Raw genomic sequence first — 19,195 nt, forward strand, 5'->3', positions numbered from 1 at the left:
TGGCTGAGTTTAGATTTCATCATGATGTTTGCTTGGTTAGCATCTCAGGAAGAAATAAAAGAAATAAAAGAGGCACCAACTTCCGTGTGCCAAGCAGAATTGCTGTGCAATGCACCCAAGGGAACACCACCATGCACCAGCCTCATGCCCCACATTTGAAAATAACACACTTCAGCTGCTACTTATGAGGAAACCATATAGTTTCCATGTTAGGCTGTGAAAAGGAAAATAAGGAAAATAGTCTCTTAAAAGTATTAGCACAGTACTTTTAGGTGATTTCCCACATAAATGTCAATGCGGATACTAGTATTACCTGATGTGTTTATGAATATACGTACTTGAAAATCCAGGCCCTTTGGATGGGATGTTGCATTTTAATGAGTAGGGTTCTGTATAATATTGGTGTTTATGGCACATGGACTGGGTAGGAGGTATACATGGCATGTTCTTAGCAAAGAGGATCACTGGAGATGGCATTTCTTTCACCTAGACAAGACCCAAAAACTGCCACTTGGTGTGGGGGGTGGCATTCCTGTCTGTGTGGGAAGAGCACAGCGTTGAGGGGCTGGATGGTGGATTTGCCCTTCATGGGACCGTTTCTCATTTGGGGGCAAGGCAGAGGCTTTGTGCCCCCATCCTGAGGTGGATATGGCTCTTGGGAAGATCATTCTGCTTACCTGTGTGCTGCTGCTTGGGGTTCCTGCAAGTGCGTGAGGTGAAGGAGAACTTACATAACAGCATCAAATATTTAGATTTTGGCATTCTGAAGCAGGAAATGTCAGGGTTACGAAATATTCAAGATTGGGGCAAGGAGTACCTTCTGGGCCAGAGTGCCCAGATTGCCCACTTGAGCAGAAAGAGGCCTTAAAGTGCAACATCTGGAAGACTGCGTAATGCACCTGCCTCACTTCCAACAAAATGCCCTCTTTTTCCTTGGTGTTTCTTACCTGGGTCACTTGGGGTTTTCCACCAGATGCCAAGGCTGTTTGATAGCCCTGGCCAGCCCCATCTGCCCCACATATCACACCCTTGATCTGAACCTATTTCAGGGGTGTTTCAGACCTGATTTTGGGAGTGAAGTAGCTTTGGTGGCATTTACAGGTGATCCACAGTAGAAATACATCTTGGTTGAGTACAGTTCTAAGTCCCCATGACGAATATAGGGCAGGATAAAGTTTATTATTATTATTATGTTGGATCTCTGTCATTGTCCTGGTTGGGAAGATCTTTGCAGGGCTGGACTTGAGTGGACGATCTGTCTCTTCTTTGGAAGAGATCCCCTGAAGGAGCTGCACAGGGAGCCATTGGAGCCTGTTTGGAGCCCTTTCTGTCCTTCCTGCAGTTTAGCAGCTACAGGGATTTGGAGTGTGTTGTCAGCAGAAGGCTGGTTACACCCATCTCTGTTTCCTCCTATCATCTGACCAGATATTGATGGCTTAGATAGGAAGAATCTGGTCTGGGAGGAGTTTGGAATGAACAGTTAGATGTATTGTGTAAAGGGGAACACCTTGCGGGCAACTCTTGGATCCTGCTTTTCACCTGGTCTTTGCCCAATTTAGCCTGGTGCCCCAGTTAGGCCCATTATTCCATAGGACATGCTACAGTTGCATCCAGGCTAGATTACTGCAAGGGAGTGTTCCTGGACTACCTTGGAGAAGCACCACTGTCCAAATTCATAGTTTCATAGAATTATAAATTGGAAGAGACCCCAAGGGACATGTAGTCCAACCTACTGTAATTCAGGATAATACAACCAAAACCCTTTGAACAGATGATCATCTAGTTTCTGCTTTACAAACCTCCAGAGGAGACTTGACAAGACTCCCAGGCTGCAGCAGATTCTATCGCCAAACAGCTCTGACCCTCAGGACTTTTTTCCTAATGTTTTGATGGGACATTAGGAAGACCTTCAATCCAGGAGTGAGTGAGCTAATGTATGGGTAGGGGAACTGGCCCAGGCATCATGGGGCATCTGTTCTTCAGGATCTGCCCTGGTTGCCATCTTGTTCCTGGGCACATTTTGACAGACCAGGGCCCACCCTTCAGATTCTAAGTGGATCCAGGATGCAAGGGGCCTTCTCCACACTCCACCATTAAAGACTGCTGGTGCTCAGTTTGTATAAGAAAGCATTTATCTCATCATGTAATTCTTCATGCAGTGGCCTCCTTTTTTAGAACAGTTTTATCTCCTAGTCCTTTATGCTGCCTCAAGTTTGCTTTTCACTGTGGTAAACCACTTTGGAAGCGCAAATGTGCTGGAAGGGTGGGAGCCTTCCGTTTTCTAAATAACATCAATAATGCATGAGTCCTGGAGCCCTTCTGTGCGCAGTGTCTTCCTGGGCATCTAAGCTTAATAGCTTCAAGGGAATCGGGACATCCTGTGCCAAAATCTTTGTGCCAAGAAAATTCAAAGGCTGGAACCAGGGTGGATGTGTTTTGCAGATGAAGCCAGGGGACACAAGTGGGGTTGCCCCAGAGATGTCCTGGGAGCCTCTGGCAGAGTCCCTTTTCCCAGGCTTATTTCTGGAGACCTTGCCAAGGGACAGACTCAAGTCCCTTTCTCACACGCCTTGCTCCTTTTGCCATGGAGCTACAGGGACCCTTCCGCTTCTCTGCACAATTGTCAGCAGGAGCTTTCGTGGTAAAGAGGAGGTTGGGGGCAAGATCCATCCTGACTGCAGACACCCCTCCTGCAATTACTTCTCCTCCAGCTTAGCTTCTGAGATGTTGCCAGCCACCAGGTCGGGTGCTTTTGTCAGTCCTGTGGTCTCTAGAAGGTTGAAAGGAAGAAAGTAAAGGCTGAAAATCTCTGACCTACTCTTGCATCCATTCTTTCATGGCAGCCATGTAGTTGCCCAAAACGCAGGCACCACTCAAACTTGAAGTCGCCAGAAATTATCGCTGTGGAATTATTTTTGACTGTGAAGCTTTCTGGCATTTGCCCACCCCCACTCCCATCACCGGCCCAATGAGCTCAGTGGAGCATGTGAACAGTTGTTGTCCAAGAGCAGTTTGGAGCAGCCTCCCTTTTCTGACAATGGGGCTTTGTCTCCTTCATGCAGCTGTTCTGCAAGAGGTGCAGTGGGGGTGGGGGCACGATTTCTTTGATCATGTCAGCTCCTGGGAAAACTAAAGCCATGAGGGAAGCAGCTTCTGGCACCAGGAGAAGGCCTCATTGTCTAACACAGATCAGCAGTGTCTTCCAGTGCTACTCTGCTTCTGGGCCCTTTTGGATGATGAGCCTAAGTCCATCCTGGCATGGAGTGCTTTCAACAAAAAGAAGGGTGTTCCTTGGTTTTGGGAACAACCTTTGGATTGGGGCCTTCTCCTGAAGGCTAGGCTGTGCTTTGGAGGTGCTCAACTTCAGGGAAGGGGGCCTAGTCCAGAGGTGTCTGCATGCTGCAGATGCCAGGTTCAGTCCCTGTACCATTCATTTGCCCCAAACCCTGGAGTGATGCTGCCAGTTTGTGTAGGTGCCCTCTCTCAAACACAAAGCTTTAGGTGGCTGCCAGGCATGGTCTGATTCTCAGGGGTCAGAGAAGCCGGTAGAGGGTCAGATGCATCAAGCGTGAACAGAAGTGCCTTGGAAGGGGCTTCACTGGCATGTGCACAGAGTGCCAGCGTAGCCTCTGCTTTGGGCCGACTGAGATGTAGTCACTGCAGACAAGGAGGGGTCTCCCAATAACATCTAGACCACCTGTCCTGCTTTGAAGATGCTTCCCCCTAGAAGCATGTCATGGGTGGAGTGAGGAAGGGGACCCCAAGCTTTGCCTGGCTGTACTTCTTCAGAGGCACCCCAGACCTGGCAGGAGGAGGGTGGACTGGGCAGCATCTGGCTTGCATGTGGATCAGTGGCAGTTGGGCAGGTGGGATGGAGGGAATGGGGTGGCATGGCTGACCACTGTGCCAGTTCTTGAGCCTGGGGAACTGGTGGAAGCACACTAACCAGCCTCCTGTCTTTCTTGTTTCCCGCCTCTGCACTTTGTCCTTCTGCTGCCGCTGCCGTTCCTGTCTCCACCGCTGCGACGCTGTCTGTGTCTCTCTGTGCCTCTTCCCCCTGTTTTGACTGTCTCTCCTCCTCTTCCTCCTCTTCCTCCTTCTGCGTCCCTGGCCTTCAGACCACCACCAGGAGGCCCAAGGTGAGAACCCATGAGCTCAGGAGGCTCTCTGGAGGGTCCTTCCCACCTTTGGACCAGTACTTCTTTTGCTGTCAAGAAATCTCATTCTTTCATCTTTTTTTTTTTTTTTTGGCAAAAAAAAAATAACTTTATTGCTTCCTTCATATTTTTTTCCTGCCATATAGCATCGCTATTTGTGGTTTAGATTTTGAACCTAGGTCTCCAAATGTCCTAGTCCAACACTCAAAGCACTATATCTGGGGCACAAGCTGCTGTTTGCTCACTCGTTCATTCATTCATTCATTCATTCATTCATTCAGTCTTTCATTTTTATAACATTTTAAAACCACCCTTGCCTCATATTTAAGGATACCGTGGGAATGTACAAATGTTGTACATTAAATAACTAAATAACTAAAACTATCAACATTGAAAACATATTTTTAATGTAAGTGGTGGAGCCCCTGGTGGCTTTGTGACTTGAAGGTTGGGTTGCTGACCTGAAGGCTGCCAGGTTCAAATCCAACCTGGGGAGAGCGCGGATGAGCTCCCTCTATCAGCTCCAGCTCCATGCGGGGACATGAGAGAAGCCTCCCACAAGGATGGTAAAAACATCAAAACATACGGGCGTCCCCTGGGCAACATCCTTGCAGATGGCCAATTCTCTCACACCAGAGGCAACTCAGGTTGCTCCTGACACGGAAAAAAAATGTAAGTGGTTGTGGAGCAGACCAAACTAGCGGCTTAGAATGCCTTAGTTAACCAAAAGGTGTTGAATTAATATGTAAACAGCCTGATGTTGATGTGGGTTGCAGTCCTCAGTGATGTTGCGTCACACCTCTCACCTTCCTGGTCCTTCTCTCCTGGAAACCTGTGGTCCCACTCTTTTTGGGGTCAGTGTATAGTGCCTTATCTTTGTCCGACTTGTGTGAATCCTTTCCTCCAAAAACAGCATGGATATTTGTGTACGATTGAACCCATTGGTTACATTGCATTTGTTACGCATCTTGTGTGAGATTCACCACCCCTCTGAGGTTGTGTGGCCTGGACCGTGCCATGGCACTGGAGAACAAACAGTTGCCTTCTGGGCAAAGACCCTCCTGACCTCTCTCTCCCCCCTTCTCTCCCCATGGTCGCCTTGCAGCCCACTCGGACGGCCAGTTCAGCAGCGTCCAGTGGCACCACTGGCCTCTCGGGATCAGCCTCAGCGTCTGCCGGCGAGATGAGTAGCAGCGAGCCCAGCACCCCGGCCCAGACACCGCTGGCTGCCCCAGTGGTCCCCACACCCTCCTTGGCTTCTCCTGTGGGACCTCCAGCCCTCCCGTCACCCACCAAGGTGAGTGAGCCCTTTGGCTTTTGAACTGGCAGGCCCTGCCCTCCCGAGTTGAAGATACCATGAACTGATTCCTAAGGATGTGTATTCTTCACAAAAGAACAGCACAGAGTGGAGCTTACCAATGAACCAAGAAATGCCAGTTAGATACCTTTGCTTCCCGTTGGCTTTTCCATGGTGCACAGAGGGGAGTAGGAGGACAGGAGATTCCCCCCCCCCCCCTTTAGTGTGGCTGAAAGAGTGTGGCTTTCTGTGAGGTTCCTCATTCTGGACAATGAAAGGAGTCTCATCTTAATTTGAAAGCAAGCACCCTCTGCTCATGCTCCCACTGCACCATGTCTGCTCGCATCCTGGGACTGAGGGTGGGTCTGCCTTTCCCTTGTAGGAGGAGGAGAACTTGCGCAGCCAGGTGCGAGACCTGGAGGAGAAGCTGGAGACCCTCAAGATGAAGCGGAACGAAGACAAGGCCAAGCTGAAGGAGCTGGAAAAGTACAAGATCCAGCTGGAGCAGGTCCAGGAATGGAAGAGCAAAATGCAGGAGCAGCAGGCGGATCTCCAAAAGCGCCTGAAAGAGGCCAAGAAGGTGAGGGGGCTTGGGACAGGGAAGGGCAAAACTCTCTAGCCCCGTGAAGGATCCCATTGAATGGACAGAGTCGGGTTCCAGAGATCCCTTGGCCTGCCAGGAAAGGTGCCTGCCTAGATGGGCCTTCTGGCCTGAGAACATGGCCTCTCCCTTGACTGGCAGGACATAGAGTACTGGGCCCGGGCAGGAACTTCTTTGTACATTCCCTGCCCCCTGACTTCGCAGCCCCCCCTTTGAAACTGACTTGAGCCCTGGGCCACAAAAAGGGAAAGTTTGGCCAAGAGAGAGAAGCCAAGGGCCTGACTTGCCAGGCATGTCCACCTCCTTTCCCCTCAGGAAGCCAAGGAGGCCATGGAGGCCAAGGAGCGCTACATGGAGGAGATGGCTGACACGGCTGATGCCATTGAGATGGCCACTCTGGATAAGGAAATGGCAGAGGAGCGGGCCGAGTCCCTGCAGCAGGAGGTGGATTCCCTTAAGGAGAAGGTGGAGTACCTCACCATGGACCTGGAGATCCTCAAGCACGAGATTGAAGAGAAGGGTGAGGCAGGAGGGCAGCTGAGGGGGGCGGGTGGGAAGCGAACCCTTCAGGAAGGAGGGCGAGAAGGAGTTCCAGGCACCATGAATGCTTGGCCCTGTGGACTGGGGCCCTCTTGTTACGTTAAACCTACATCAATAACTGTCAATGAGGTGTACGTTGCCTGTCCCTTGCTCAGCCAGCCTCCTTTTGCCTATTTGTGTCTTAACACTTAACAAGCACAACCTGTTTTCAGCTTGAGCTTTTCTCCCCTCCCAAAAAAGAGTACACTCTGTCTAGGCAACCTGCATCTAACTGAAGCAGGAGGGACCATGGATTCACTACAGCTGTGCATCCAAGTGGCAGGAAAGTGGGCTTATGTGGGGAGGGGGTCTCTGTAAATGTGGAGGCTTGTTCTTGAGAAAGTTGCCTTGTTCCTCCCACCTGTCACTCTAGGTTCAGATGGTGCGGCCTCCAGTTACCACGTCAAGCAGCTGGAAGAACAGAACGCACGGCTGAAGGAGGCCCTTGTGAGGTAAGGAGGATGGATGGGAGGAAGGCGGGCAGGAGGGAGAGCTACCCAGTGAGTCTCTTCAGTCTGTGCCCAGTCCTGCCTTATTGACCGAAGTTGGCAGGAGCGCCGCCTGATCCTAGAGTGGCAGATTCAGTTGGGCATGAGCCCTGGGGAGGGGCAGCGGAGCGAAGAGCAGGAGAATGGCTCTTTCTCCAACTGGCTTAGGAATGGGGGTGGGAGGTCCAGCACTGGGCCCAGAGGGCAGCTACTGTCCAGGTCCAATCATACCTCACAACCTCTGAGGATGCCTGCCATAGATGTGGGCGAAACATCAGGAGATAATACTTCTGGAACATGGCCAGACAGCTCTCCAATCAGTGACTTTGACACTATTTTACTTTGATAGGATGAGGGATTTGTCTGCCTCAGAGAAGCAGGAGCACGTGAAGCTCCAGAAGCACATGGAGAAGAAGAACACCGAGCTGGAGTCCCTCCGCCAGCAGAAGGAGAAGCTTCAGGAAGAGCTGAAGCAGGCCGAGAGGACTGTCGACGAACTGAAGGAGCAGGTTAGACAGGCAGCAATTCTAGCCATTCTTTTGCAAGATCAAAATATAAACATGCAGGGGGAAAAAAATACTCAGAGCATAAAACTGTTTTGTTTGTGGGATTAATCCAGGACATTTGCAGGTGAAGATACTACAGACTCTCTGAAGTGGTACCTTGTAGAGGCTCAGCCCTGCTTTCAAGGGACAGGTGGCCTCTGCCAAGTTGGTCAGTTGTAGAAATACAGAGGCCATGATCTCAATGAACCTCTGAATTCATGTTGCCTGAGGTCAAGGTTAACCATCTATTCCTCTCTCCAAGGTGGACGCTGCTTTAGGAGCTGAGGAGATGGTGGAGACGCTGACTGAGAGGAACCTGGACTTGGAGGAGAAGGTCCGGGAGCTGCGTGAGACTGTGGGGGACCTGGTGAGTTTGGAAGGAGGGAGGGAGGGAGGGACAGAGAGCAGGGGGCTGTGGCTCCTGGCAGTGCCCCAGTGGGACTTCCTACTTCATGGGAAAGGGTCCTGAGTGGCTGATGTGGTCCCAGGGGAGCTGTTGGATGTTGCCCTGATCTGTGGAGCCTTTACCTGCACAGCATCCACAGCATCCCAGGCATCATCCACCTGATCCTCCCAACTGTTTCTGGAGGCCTCTTTCTCTCTGCTACTTACAGGAAGCCATGAACGAGATGAATGACGAGCTGCAGGAAAACGCCCGGGAGACGGAACTGGAGCTGCGGGAACAGCTGGACATGGCAACGGCTCGAGTCCGTGAGGCAGAGAAGCGGGTGGAGGCGGCCCAAGAGACAGTGGCCGACTACCAGCAAACCATCAAGAAGTATCGGGAGCTGACCGCACACTTGCAGGTACAGTATTCCTTTAATCAGGTGGGCCTCCTCTGACTGGGGCTCTAGGGCACCTAGTCCTGCTGTGTTCAGAAAACGCTTGCCCATTGGCTCTCCCAGGACAAGAGGCCTGGGGGATGGGGGCAGGGACAGGCATGTTCCCATGCAAGTGCCTTTGCTTGAAGGTCTATGTGGAACGGAAGCCTGTTATGCTCATGTAGAGGTTCTGGCACAGTTGCCTGCAAGTGTGAGCTGGCTGTGCGTCTTTTCTCCTTCTTCCTCTTGAACCTCTCCTTTGGTGGACCCTGTTGGCATATGGAGTGCCTTAGGCTTCCTCTCTGCCTTCTAGGACGTCAACCGGGAGCTGATGAGCCAACAGGAGGCCTCAGCAGAGAAGCAGCAGCAGCCGCCCCCAGAAATGTTTGACTTCAAGATCAAGTTTGCCGAGACGAAAGCTCACGCGAAGGTATGGCTCTGTGGAGCAGGCGAGCACATGTGGCCATGGAGGCAAGCCCTACTTCCTCTGCCAGAGATGTGGGTCCAACTGTTCTCTGATCCCAACCTCATTGTCCTCTGCAGGCTATCGAAATGGAGCTGCGCCAGATGGAGGTCCAGCAGGCCAACCGACACGTCTCCCTCCTCACCTCTTTCATGCCTGACAGTTTCCTGCGCCATGGCGGGGACCATGATTGCCTCCTGGTGCTCCTTCTCATCCCACGGCTGATTTGCAAGGTGGGTGGATAGAGGGTGAAGGGAAGGAGGGCTATATTGCTTCCAGGCTCCAAAGTGCAAAAGCCACAGTGTCCGCCTGGGTGCACAAACCTCCCCGCATGCTCATGAAGCCGTGAAGCAGCTGGTCTTGTTTCCACACTGGCAGTGTTGGTTCATCACCACCAGAGCTGGTATTGGCCGTAGAAGAAGTGAATGAATGAATTTTATTATGGTCTCAGTCCAGGAGTGCTGTAGAAAATGTTATGCTCTCCAACACAAAATAAAATAATAAATGATAATAAACTTTATTTGTATCCCGCCCCCTTTCCCAAAAGGGACTCAGGGTGGCTTACAACAAAAATACAATATACATAGTAATAATCAACAACCAAAGCACCACAAATCAACAAATCGTAGCACAAAAATAAAAGCAGCCAAGACATTCTGTGCAGAAAAGGACTGACCCTCAGGCTTTGGAGATCGGCTGCTAGTTAGACTATGAGGGGGTGTGTGGATTGGCAGGATCAACTATGTGGTTGGGCGACAGTAGAGCATTTTCCTGTATGTCAGGAAGTGTCCTTGTGCTCTGTGGGGGAAAAACAACCAAGTGTTGCACAGGAGTCAAATTGAGTATGGGAAGTCATTGGATGTGGGTCTGAAGTCCCCTCTGCACCCCTACCTTGGTGTGGAATATACTACCGACCCAGGGCCTGCTTTTGAGCAGTAGCTTAAATGATGAGGTAGGGAGGGCTGGGATGCTTCTCTAACAGCCATTTGTTCTCTGGAACAGGCTGAGCTGATCAGCAAGCAGGCCCAAGAGAAGTTTGAGCTGAACGAGAACTGTGCAGAGCGAACCGGCCTCCGTGGGGCTCCAGGGGAGCAGCTGAGCTTTGCCGCCGGATTGGTGTATTCCCTCAGTCTTCTGCAAGCAACGCTGCACAAATACGAACAGTGAGTATCCCTGGTGATGATCTGTGGGGCTGGCCCTGCAAAAGAGCCCTGCAGGAGCTCTGGGCCTGGCCTCATGGCTTGTGCTTCCACCCTCTCTGCTTCCTGCAACTCGCAGGGCCTTGAACAAGTGCAGCGTGGAGGTCTACAAGAAAGTGGGGACGCTTTACCCGGAGATGAGTGTGCACGAGCGCTCTCTGGACTTCCTGATTGAGCTGCTGCACAAGGACCAGCTGGACGAGACCGTCAACGTGGAGCCGTTGACCAAAGCAATCAAATACTATCAGGTGAGGGACAGGGTGGGGCGGGGCTCCCCCAAATGTTGGCTGCATGATGACATCTAGCATCCATGGGGTTGTCATGAAAGTTATGCTCCCTCCAGGTAGTTGTGCAGAGTCAGGGCTTGTTTAACAGCTGTTGTAACCTTTCTATACCTGGTTCTCAAAGTGGCCCCCAAACCAGGCTTCCTGTGCGGGTTTTGGTTTCTGTGGCCACCTGCACATGATCCTGAGGAAAGGACCAACAGACAGGAAAGCTGCCCGGAAGTATTCCTGTGTGAGCAGCTCCAACTCTGGAGTTCTCTTGGCCCCATGGGCAAAAGACAGCCACATGTGGCCTTTCAGCATGCCCTTTCTTTTTCCAGCACCTGTATAGCATCCATTTGGCTGACCAAGCTGAGGACTGCACGATGCAGCTGGCTGACCACATCAAGGTGAGTGGTTGTTTGCCAGGGGTGCTGGGAGACCTGCCTTCCCTTCTGAAGGATGCAGGCCGCTTTCCAGGGCTGCCCCAGAGAGAGAGCATGGGGACTGGATTGCCACGGGTTTACCCAGGTTTCCCCCAGCCCATCATAAGGCAAAAAATACAGGAACTGAATGAGAAGAAGGTGATGGCCTAAGGGCACCTCCCCATGCAAGTGTGTGCCGCTTTGCACCAAATGACAAGGCATGTGCTTGTGTTGCAGTTCACCCAGAGTGCCTTGGACTGCATGGGCGTGGAAGTGGGCAGGCTGCGCTCCTTCCTGCAGGTAAGTCCTGTGTGCAGGTGGGATGACAAAGGGCACAACGGCCTCCATTGGGAGATAGTTCCAGGCGGCTGAGACCCCAGGCGAGGCCTTGCTGACTTTGCCTTCTGTGCCGGCAGATCGGGCAGGAGGCCTCCGACTTGGCCATTCTCCTGAAGGACCTGGAGACCTCCTGCAGCGACATCCGGCAGTTCTGCAAGAAGATCAGGCGCCGTATGCCAGGCACTGATGCTCCTGGCATTCCTGCTGCACTTGGTTTTGGACAACAAGTAGGTCATCTAAGATGGGGTCCCCAGTCTGCCCCTCCTCTGGCAAGGAACCTCCCCCCCTGACATCAGTCATTTGTTCCTCTGATTCTTCAGGTCTCGGATACCCTGCTGGACTGCCGCAAGCACCTGACCTGGGTGGTGGCTGTGCTGCAGGAGGTGGCGGCTGCCGGGGCGCAGATGATTGCCCCCCTGACAGAGAACGAGGGGCTCCAGGCCATGAAACTGGAAGACCTAGCTTTCAAGGCCAGTGAGCAGGTAAGGAAGCCCCTGCTTCACCCGGGAACATTGTCAGTTGCTGTCCTCCTTTCCAGTCTCCTCTTCGGGGGTTGGTGTCCCTGGTGATGGGATGTTTGGTCCAGGGACTCAGAGGCAGGGCTAAGCAACACAATGATTTTTGGACTGGTGCCTCTGGCCACCAACAACTGGTCCCTGTGGAGTTTCCAAGAAAAGAAACAAAAACAAATATGGGATATTGCCAATCCCTCTTATAAGATAGCTTAAGAAGCACTGGGCTAGAAGATGGGGGCTGGATTGCTAGGTTATAGTTCCACTTTGGAACTCTCTGCCTTCATATGCAACTAGTGCAAGGATGCAGCAAAGTGGACAGCTAGCCCAAGTGGCCATAGTTCACAGCTGTCCTGAGTTTGCCTCACAGATGTTAGTGTGTAGCAGAGGGAACTGAACCATGGGGCCTCTTCATGGGGGCCTCAAAGCATTGCTTCTGGACTAGTTGATGTGATAGGGAAGGCCTTGGCTGCAGTCCTGAGTATGAGGGTGGATTCTCTGTACCACCAGAGAGACTGGCCTGGGCCAGTGTGGTTTGCTTCTTGGGCCCTGGTCCCCTGTCCCTGCTGAGCCTTTGCAAGCCACCTTCTATCTCGTTCCTTCCACAGCTGTGCTTTCAGCTCGGGATTGGATGAGTGCAAGACGTGTTCCTCTCCCAAGCAGGGACTGTGAAAAGTCTGTAGTGTCTCATACTCTTTCTTCATTCTCCTGGTTCCCTTTCAGATCTACGGTGCACAGGGTATCAATCCCCATGAGTGCTTACGCCAGTCCTGCAACATCTTGATTGCTACCATGAACAAGATGGCCACTGCTATGCAGGAGGGTGAATACGACGCTGACAAGCCCCAGACCAAGGTGAGGCAAAGGGCTTCTCTCACTTGTCAGCGACTGCCTTGGGCCAAGGGAGCCAGGGAGCTAGGGTCTTGTAGCAAGTCCCACCCTCCTCCTTGGCCAAGTGAGGGGGGGGGGGCTGCAGGGACACCTGTGGATGCTTGTTTGTGCACCAGCGAGAGTGAGCACCCTGATTTGTTGCACTGTCATGGTCCGTCTCCCTTGTACTGCAAAGTATGAGTGAGTGCCTTGCACCAAGGACCACAATGGGGTGGGGTAGGACAAGGTGTCTGGTTGTGTTTTCTTGACCCTGAGTTGCCTCCCAGAACCTGAGCAAGCCTTGTTTCCCCTGCAGCCCTCTCCCCCAGTGGACCTGCGAGCAGCTGCCTTGCGGGCAGAGATCACCGACGCAGAAGGCTTGGGGCTGAAGCTGGAGGACCGGGAGACAGTCATCAAGGAGCTCAAGAAGTCCCTCAAAATCAAGGTCAGGGGTCTGGTGCTCCTTCCCCCCACTTTTCCTACACCAACTCAGATATGAATTGGTCTGGGCAGTTGTTCAAGGCAGGTGGGCCCTTGGAGCCTGTCAGAAATACTAAAAATTAACTAGGTATTTTAATTACAAAAATGTGAGTCAAGCACTGAAAGGGTTAAATAAGCTAGCATCGCCCTGAGGAGAGTGAGTAGACCAAAGCCTGTTAGAGTTTGTGGGCCAAAGCCTTTGTAGTCCTCTGTAGGCTCCAGTGTGAGAAAGCCCCAGGTTGAAAGCCTGGTGTGTAAAGCTCATGTGTGAAGCTCCTGTGAAAGTTTGGTGTCAGAGGAGGCTCTGTGAGAGCGAAACTGTTTATCTGCATGAGAAAGAAGCCTAGCGTGGAAGCAAAGAAGGAAGTATAAAGAACTTTATTTATATTATGGAAACCTTGTTTTTGTAAATAGTGCAACCATATGATTTTACTACAAAGAAAAGTCTCCAAAGGAAGAGATAATATTGGTCTGTGGTTTTTTTTTACCACTTTTGGCTACTGGTCCTGGGTCACACTGCTGCTAATAGTTTGCTATACATTCATGGGGAGGGTCTTTTGTTAATAAGCCCACTCGCTCAACAGAGCCTAGTGGGGTGGGGGACTGCCATCTTGCTGCTGGGCTCCTCTGTGATGGGAGCATCGGCAGGGTCTTTGAGTTGGGGGTCAGTGGTAGTGGTGCTGCTTTTCCCCATTGGAGGCCTCATGGGGTTTTGGATTCCATTCTTCCCTCCTATCTGCTGTCCAGGGGGAGGAGCTGAGCGAAGCCAACGTGCGCCTTAGCCTGCTGGAGAAGAAGCTGGACAGTGCCTCCAAAGATGCAGATGACCGGGTGGAGAAGATCCAGACCAAGTTGGACGAAACCCAATCTCTGCTCAAGAAGAAAGAGAAGTAAGAGGGGGAGCTGATGGTTCGGCTGTTTGGGAGAGGGCAGACTGACTCTGACGCTCTATGAACACAGTGTTGTTAGAGTTAAGCCAACAAAACCCTTAATGCTTTCAGAGGCCACTGGGTAAGAGGGCGGAGAGCACTGCCATGTCGAGTGAGGAGTGCTATGTGGATTCTGGGGAACAGGACGGGGCTTTTGGGAAACCTCGGCCATCAGTTTGTCGAGTGCTTCAAAGCTCATTCTCTTCTTACATTCCTCCTTTTTGCCCAACCTTGGCTGCCAGATGTGGGGGCCTCCATGAAGCTTGCAGCAAAAGCTCCTTGGTTGCTTGCTGGGTAAAGCTGGGTAGATGAGGCATTGGCATAGTACAGTCCCCCCAGATGTGGTTGGTTGTCACTCCCAGCATCCTGTCCTGGTTGGGTTGGTCTCCTTGACGTTATGGCTCCAGAACATCTGGAGGATAGCCACATGGACATTTCCATGGCTCTGTTTCCCCGATGAGCCTTTGTGAGGAGGCTGCCCAGGCCTGGGGGCAGCGGAGGAGCAGCTCCCTTCAAGAAGGAACTGGAGGGAGGGTGGACATGGCGGGAAGTTGCCACATGCCCCCAGTTAAGTTGGCAGTTTTTCTTCTGGGCATCAGCTGGACCCAAGTGGCCTTTGTACCCTGTCTAATTCCTTGTGTTCGTTCCTCCTGCAGGGAGTTTGAGGAGACCATGGATGCTCTGCAAGCGGACATTGACCAGCTGGAGTCGGAGAAGTTGGAACTGAAGCAGCGCCTCAGCAACCAGTCCAAGCGCACCATCGAAGGCCTGCGTGGCGCCCCTCCCTCCGGCATCGCCTCTGTCATCTCTGGCATCACGGGAGGTAAATCCTCATTGTGGCTGTGAAGGGTGTGGGGGTGGGATCCTCAGGTTTAGGGCAGGATACAAATATCTGAGTATTCTGACCAGGGGAGCAAATGCCAAAGCCATGGGTGCTACTGGGGCAGCAACTGCAGGAAACCCTGTATGGAATCATTATATATTCAGTAGAGTCTCATCCAAGCTAAACGAGCTGGCAGAAGCTTGGATAAGCGAATATCTTGGATAATAAGGAGGGATTAAGGAAAAGCCTATTAAACATCAAATTAGGTTATGATTTTACAAATTAAGCACCAAAACATCATGTTATACAACAAATTTGACAGAAAAAGTAGTTCAATATGCAGTAATGTTATGTTGTAATTACTGTATTTACGATATATTGAAAACATTGACTACAAAAATGGCTTGGATTATCCAGAGGCTTGGATAAGTGAGACTCTACTGTATGTGTGTGTGTATGTGTGTGTGTATATATGTGTGTGTGTGTGTGTGTGTGTGTGTGTGTGTGTATATATATATATATATATATATATATATATATATATATATATATAAATGAAACTTTATTTATATTCCGCCATATCTCCCTGAAGGGACTCAGGGCAGATTCCAGACATAAAAGGCAAATTCAATGCCCAAACACAACAAAAATACACCCGTAATAATGAAAATTGACAACCCAGCATATAAAAACATTTAACAACTAAAATTAAATTTAAAATATTACCTGTTATAAACATTAAACACCGAACAGAAGCGTCAGTTTCCCAGTTCCTTGGGGAAAATAGATTGATCATTGCTCAAGATTTCTATTGAGTTGGTGGGGCTCACTTCCCCACTCCCATGTTCCAGAAAAGCTGAACTGCATTGCAGCCAGGGGAGTGAAACCGGATAAGCAGAGAGGGTGCGCACAAATGAGCACTTCATCTAGATGGTCAGGAAGCAGCTTTGTACCCCACATACCGAATCATAGTGTTGGAAGAGACCACATGGGCCATCCAGTCCAACCCCCTGCCATGCAGAAAAAGCACAAAGTACCCCCAACAAATGGCCACCCAGGTTGTCCAAGAAACGACTGTGCCCCCCTAGAATGTCCCTGTTGTCATTACGTGGGCCTGGCTCTCTAGTTCCCAGGCATGGGGCTGGCCATTGGGCAATCTAAAGGTACCTGCAGCACAGACCCCAAGAAACTGCTCCTGGTGCTGCCTTTTCCTTCCTCTGTTTCTATGTGCATTGCCTTCCTCTAACTCTGCCCCTTCTTCTCCTCTCTTCCACGCGCCCCATGCAGAGGAGCAGCAGAGAGGTACCATAGCATGTGCCACACCTTCGCTGTCTGTGGCTGGGCCTTGCAGGGGGGTGTTTGTGTGTGCGGAGTTGGGGGGTGAGATGAGGCAGAAGTCTGCCTAGGAGTCTTTAGAGGAGAAGGGAGTTGGGGGTCAGGGATGTCGCACAAGAGGGTTTTCTATGTGGAAGGAGTGGGAGGCCTCTGGTACTTGACATGGAGGATACGAGCTGTGTGGGCCAGGATTAGGGGTTAGTCCAGCCACCTTGGGAAGGCCCCCACCCCTCTGCTCTTTGAGAAGGTCAAAGGATGGAGGCTTTGGCAGTTGAAGGGGAACGCTTTGCCTGGAGCCTTGGAATAGAGGTGCTGGAAGGATCCAGAAGAGGCTCCCTGGAAGAAGGAGTGCTTTCCTTGCTTCAGGCCACCCTTCTTCCCCTCCATCCTGCCCTCTGGTTATGGGGAGAGAACCCTAGAGAAGGATTTGTAGGGGAGAAAGCGTGAGGAGGAGTCTATTGCCACTGCCTATTTCTTGGTCAGTGTCTCCAAGCTCTCTATCTATCCATAGTGCATGCTGGTACTGTTCTACCTGACGTCAGGGCCCAGGATAGGCAAATGAAAGTCCTGCATGTGGAGACACATTCAGAGGTTTAAAACCAAGGCCGGGAGCCCTGTCCTTGGTAGCCAAAAGGCATGACTTGAAGACCCATAGTTTTGTCCTGGCCTTCCTTCTTTGCATGAAGCAACTGCTGATGCTGTTTCTGTCTCTGCTTGAGTGTGAGATTTCCCTTTCTCCCTCCTCCCCTCGCCTTGTCCAGTATTTAACTGGGGACTTTTGTGCTTTCTATGCCCTTCCATGAGTGGGCAGAGTGCCTCTTTTCTGGCCCTTGGTGGGGAGCCTGCCAAGTCAAAAGTGACCCCGCTGCTCCTGTGTGGATACATGATGGTTGTCTGCTTTGGCTCTGAGCATCTTCTGGAACCTGACATCCTGACGCTTTCTCTATGGCTTCCTTTGCAGGCTTAGGGGCCGGCCAGATGATGATGGGGGGCTCTGGCCCAGTGCAGGTGAAGGACTCCCCTCTCCTGCTCCAGCAGATTGATGCCATGCAGCTCTCCATCAAGCACCTCAAGAATGAGAACAACCGGCTCAAGGTGAGGGGTGGTGGAAGAGATGGAATGAAGTCCCAGGAGACTTGTAAGCGTCTCAGACCTGGTCCAGTCAAGTGGGAGGTGGCAGTCTTTTCCACCGATCAAGACTGAGAGCTGGTGTTGTGCTTGGGTGGTGTAAACCTGTGCTCTTGTGATTGCATAACAGTTGCATTACACAACATTCCTGCACCTTCTTTGAGACAAGAAAGAGAATGAACTCAGTGAATTTGCCTTTGCAGCTGTAGTGCGAGCTGTTAGGGTCTGCGGAATACTAAAGTTGGGCTCAGTGTGGTCACCTGGGACTTCTTCCTCCTTCCTTCCTTCTCAGGGAGCTCAGATGAGGAGGGAGTTGGCGTCGCTGACCCCGCTGCGCGTGCCCAAGCTCTCCCTCCCCAAGGACAGGCAAGGAGAGGAGGTGGTCTCCAGCTCTCTCTACCGCAAGACCAGCCAGATGCTGGAGGCCCTCTACCAGATGAGTGCCAACGCCAAGGTGGTGGACATCACGCGGCAGAGGACGGGTAAGCTTGGTGTTGGGCCAAACGGGAGGCATAGGACAACTGTGCCGCCTTCCCTTATGTCCCTGATGGTCCTTCAATTCTCCCTGCAGCTGCCAGCCCAGCAGCTCAACTCCTGGAGCAAACGGCCCGCCTGAAATCCCTGAGCGAAACCATTGATAAGCTGAAGGTAATCCTTGGGTGCCTTTGAGTACTGTCCCCTCTTCTGGGCTGCAAGGGAAGGGGACAGAGATTGCCAGAAAAAGGGGGAGAGAGGTGGCAGCTGCTGGGGATTGTAGCCTGCCATGTGGGAAGATACTGTGAGGAAATCATGCCGGGTGGTGCCAAGAGAGCAAGGGATGGCTGTCCAGGGCTGCTGATCAGCCCATTTCCTCTCCTGCAGGGTGAAGTCATGAAGGAGACAGTCCTGCAGCACCCTGGAGCTAGCGTTCCCACGGACTTTGGCACCTTCCCATCAACCCCTTTTCTGAAGGTGAGGCATGGGTTTCACTTTGGGAGGGGGAGGGAAGGTCTTTGGGTTCCTCCAGAATGAAGGACACAGGGCTGGAGGATTTGCCTGCCTCTTCCCTGATCCTTTGCCGGCCATTGTCTCCACTGCAGGCCAAAGAGGAGCAGAAGGAAGACACGGTCTACATAGGCAAAGTGACCTTCCCCTGTCAGCCAGGCCACAGCCAGGTCCACAGACTGGTCCTCACTCCGGAGCAGCTGCACCGGCTCCACGTCCGCCTTGTCTCCTAAAAGAGCCCCCTCTCCCCTCCCCATTACTGCTTCCACTTCCTTTCTCTCCTGTCTCAGACTGACCTTGGCTGCGGCAAACCTTTCTGTGTGCTATTGACTGTCTGAAGCTGCGTGTGTGCTGTGTGCCTGTCTATAGAATGACCTGCATACCTGGGCAGGTGCTGTGGCCAAGATGGACACTCCACCTTGCCTTTGGGGCGGCATAGGCCAGCTGCCCCTTGCTCCCAGCTCAGGCAGTTCTGGTTCCTGCCCTGGAGGAGGTGGCTGCACATGGCTTCCATCGCCACCTTCACCACCACCTTGGTCTCTGGCATCTTTGGGTCTTTCTGTGGGGCAAATGCCAGGGGTGGAAAAGGAGTGTCCCACCTGGTGGATATGCCCCACATAATTCATCAAAGCCTGTCCATTTAAGCTGCTCTCTCTTCACAGAAGCCGCTCTGCTTCAAAGGGACCAATAGTGGGAAGGCTGCCTGCAGTCTGAGCAAAGGGAAGGCATGCTCTTTCTGGCTTAGGCTGATGAGGGAAGTGTCCCTCCCTTCTATAAACACTACACACCTCCTGCAGCCCAGCCTCGTTTCCTTCCTTCGTGGGAGTGGAAGGGGGTCTCCTCTAGGGCAGGGAGCAGCTCTGTAGCCTGGAGACCTACAAGCACTTTTGAGGCAGAAATCTTCTTGCATGTTGACTTCTTGGAGCTCATGAGACAAATAAAACCATCTTGAACCAA

At 51.8% G+C, this 19,195-nt stretch overlaps 1 protein-coding gene across 9 annotated transcripts in view; it reads left to right on the forward strand.

Annotated features, from left to right (window-relative positions):
- dctn1 (dynactin subunit 1) overlaps nucleotides 1–19,195 on the forward strand; it is a 63,616-nt gene extending 44,421 nt beyond the window's left edge. For 5 of the 9 annotated variants that reach the window (XM_008121610.3, XM_008121607.3, XM_008121603.3 and 2 more), the window contains 26 exons: nucleotides 4,119–4,139; nucleotides 5,263–5,454; nucleotides 5,837–6,034; nucleotides 6,371–6,575; nucleotides 7,008–7,086; nucleotides 7,472–7,631; nucleotides 7,930–8,034; nucleotides 8,282–8,473; nucleotides 8,802–8,918; nucleotides 9,032–9,184; nucleotides 9,954–10,114; nucleotides 10,230–10,398; nucleotides 10,755–10,823; nucleotides 11,076–11,138; nucleotides 11,255–11,404; nucleotides 11,498–11,659; nucleotides 12,413–12,544; nucleotides 12,876–13,004; nucleotides 13,787–13,929; nucleotides 14,625–14,791; nucleotides 16,079–16,093; nucleotides 17,088–17,221; nucleotides 17,547–17,736; nucleotides 17,826–17,902; nucleotides 18,116–18,205; nucleotides 18,334–19,195. In XM_008121610.3, coding sequence (XP_008119817.1) covers nucleotides 4,119–4,139; nucleotides 5,263–5,454; nucleotides 5,837–6,034; nucleotides 6,371–6,575; nucleotides 7,008–7,086; nucleotides 7,472–7,631; nucleotides 7,930–8,034; nucleotides 8,282–8,473; nucleotides 8,802–8,918; nucleotides 9,032–9,184; nucleotides 9,954–10,114; nucleotides 10,230–10,398; nucleotides 10,755–10,823; nucleotides 11,076–11,138; nucleotides 11,255–11,404; nucleotides 11,498–11,659; nucleotides 12,413–12,544; nucleotides 12,876–13,004; nucleotides 13,787–13,929; nucleotides 14,625–14,791; nucleotides 16,079–16,093; nucleotides 17,088–17,221; nucleotides 17,547–17,736; nucleotides 17,826–17,902; nucleotides 18,116–18,205; nucleotides 18,334–18,471 — 3,411 coding nt within the window. In that variant the 3' untranslated portion in view covers nucleotides 18,472–19,195. The remainder of the gene's footprint in view (nucleotides 1–4,118; nucleotides 4,140–5,262; nucleotides 5,455–5,836; nucleotides 6,035–6,370; nucleotides 6,576–7,007; nucleotides 7,087–7,471; nucleotides 7,632–7,929; nucleotides 8,035–8,281; nucleotides 8,474–8,801; nucleotides 8,919–9,031; nucleotides 9,185–9,953; nucleotides 10,115–10,229; nucleotides 10,399–10,754; nucleotides 10,824–11,075; nucleotides 11,139–11,254; nucleotides 11,405–11,497; nucleotides 11,660–12,412; nucleotides 12,545–12,875; nucleotides 13,005–13,786; nucleotides 13,930–14,624; nucleotides 14,792–16,078; nucleotides 16,094–17,087; nucleotides 17,222–17,546; nucleotides 17,737–17,825; nucleotides 17,903–18,115; nucleotides 18,206–18,333) is intronic. The other 4 variants (XM_062981931.1, XM_008121609.3, XM_008121605.3 and 1 more) reach the window with 3 other exon arrangements.

Source organism: Anolis carolinensis, chromosome 5 (genome assembly GCF_035594765.1).
Source record: "Anolis carolinensis isolate JA03-04 chromosome 5, rAnoCar3.1.pri, whole genome shotgun sequence".
Classification (NCBI taxonomy): Eukaryota; Metazoa; Chordata; class Lepidosauria; order Squamata; family Dactyloidae; genus Anolis; species Anolis carolinensis.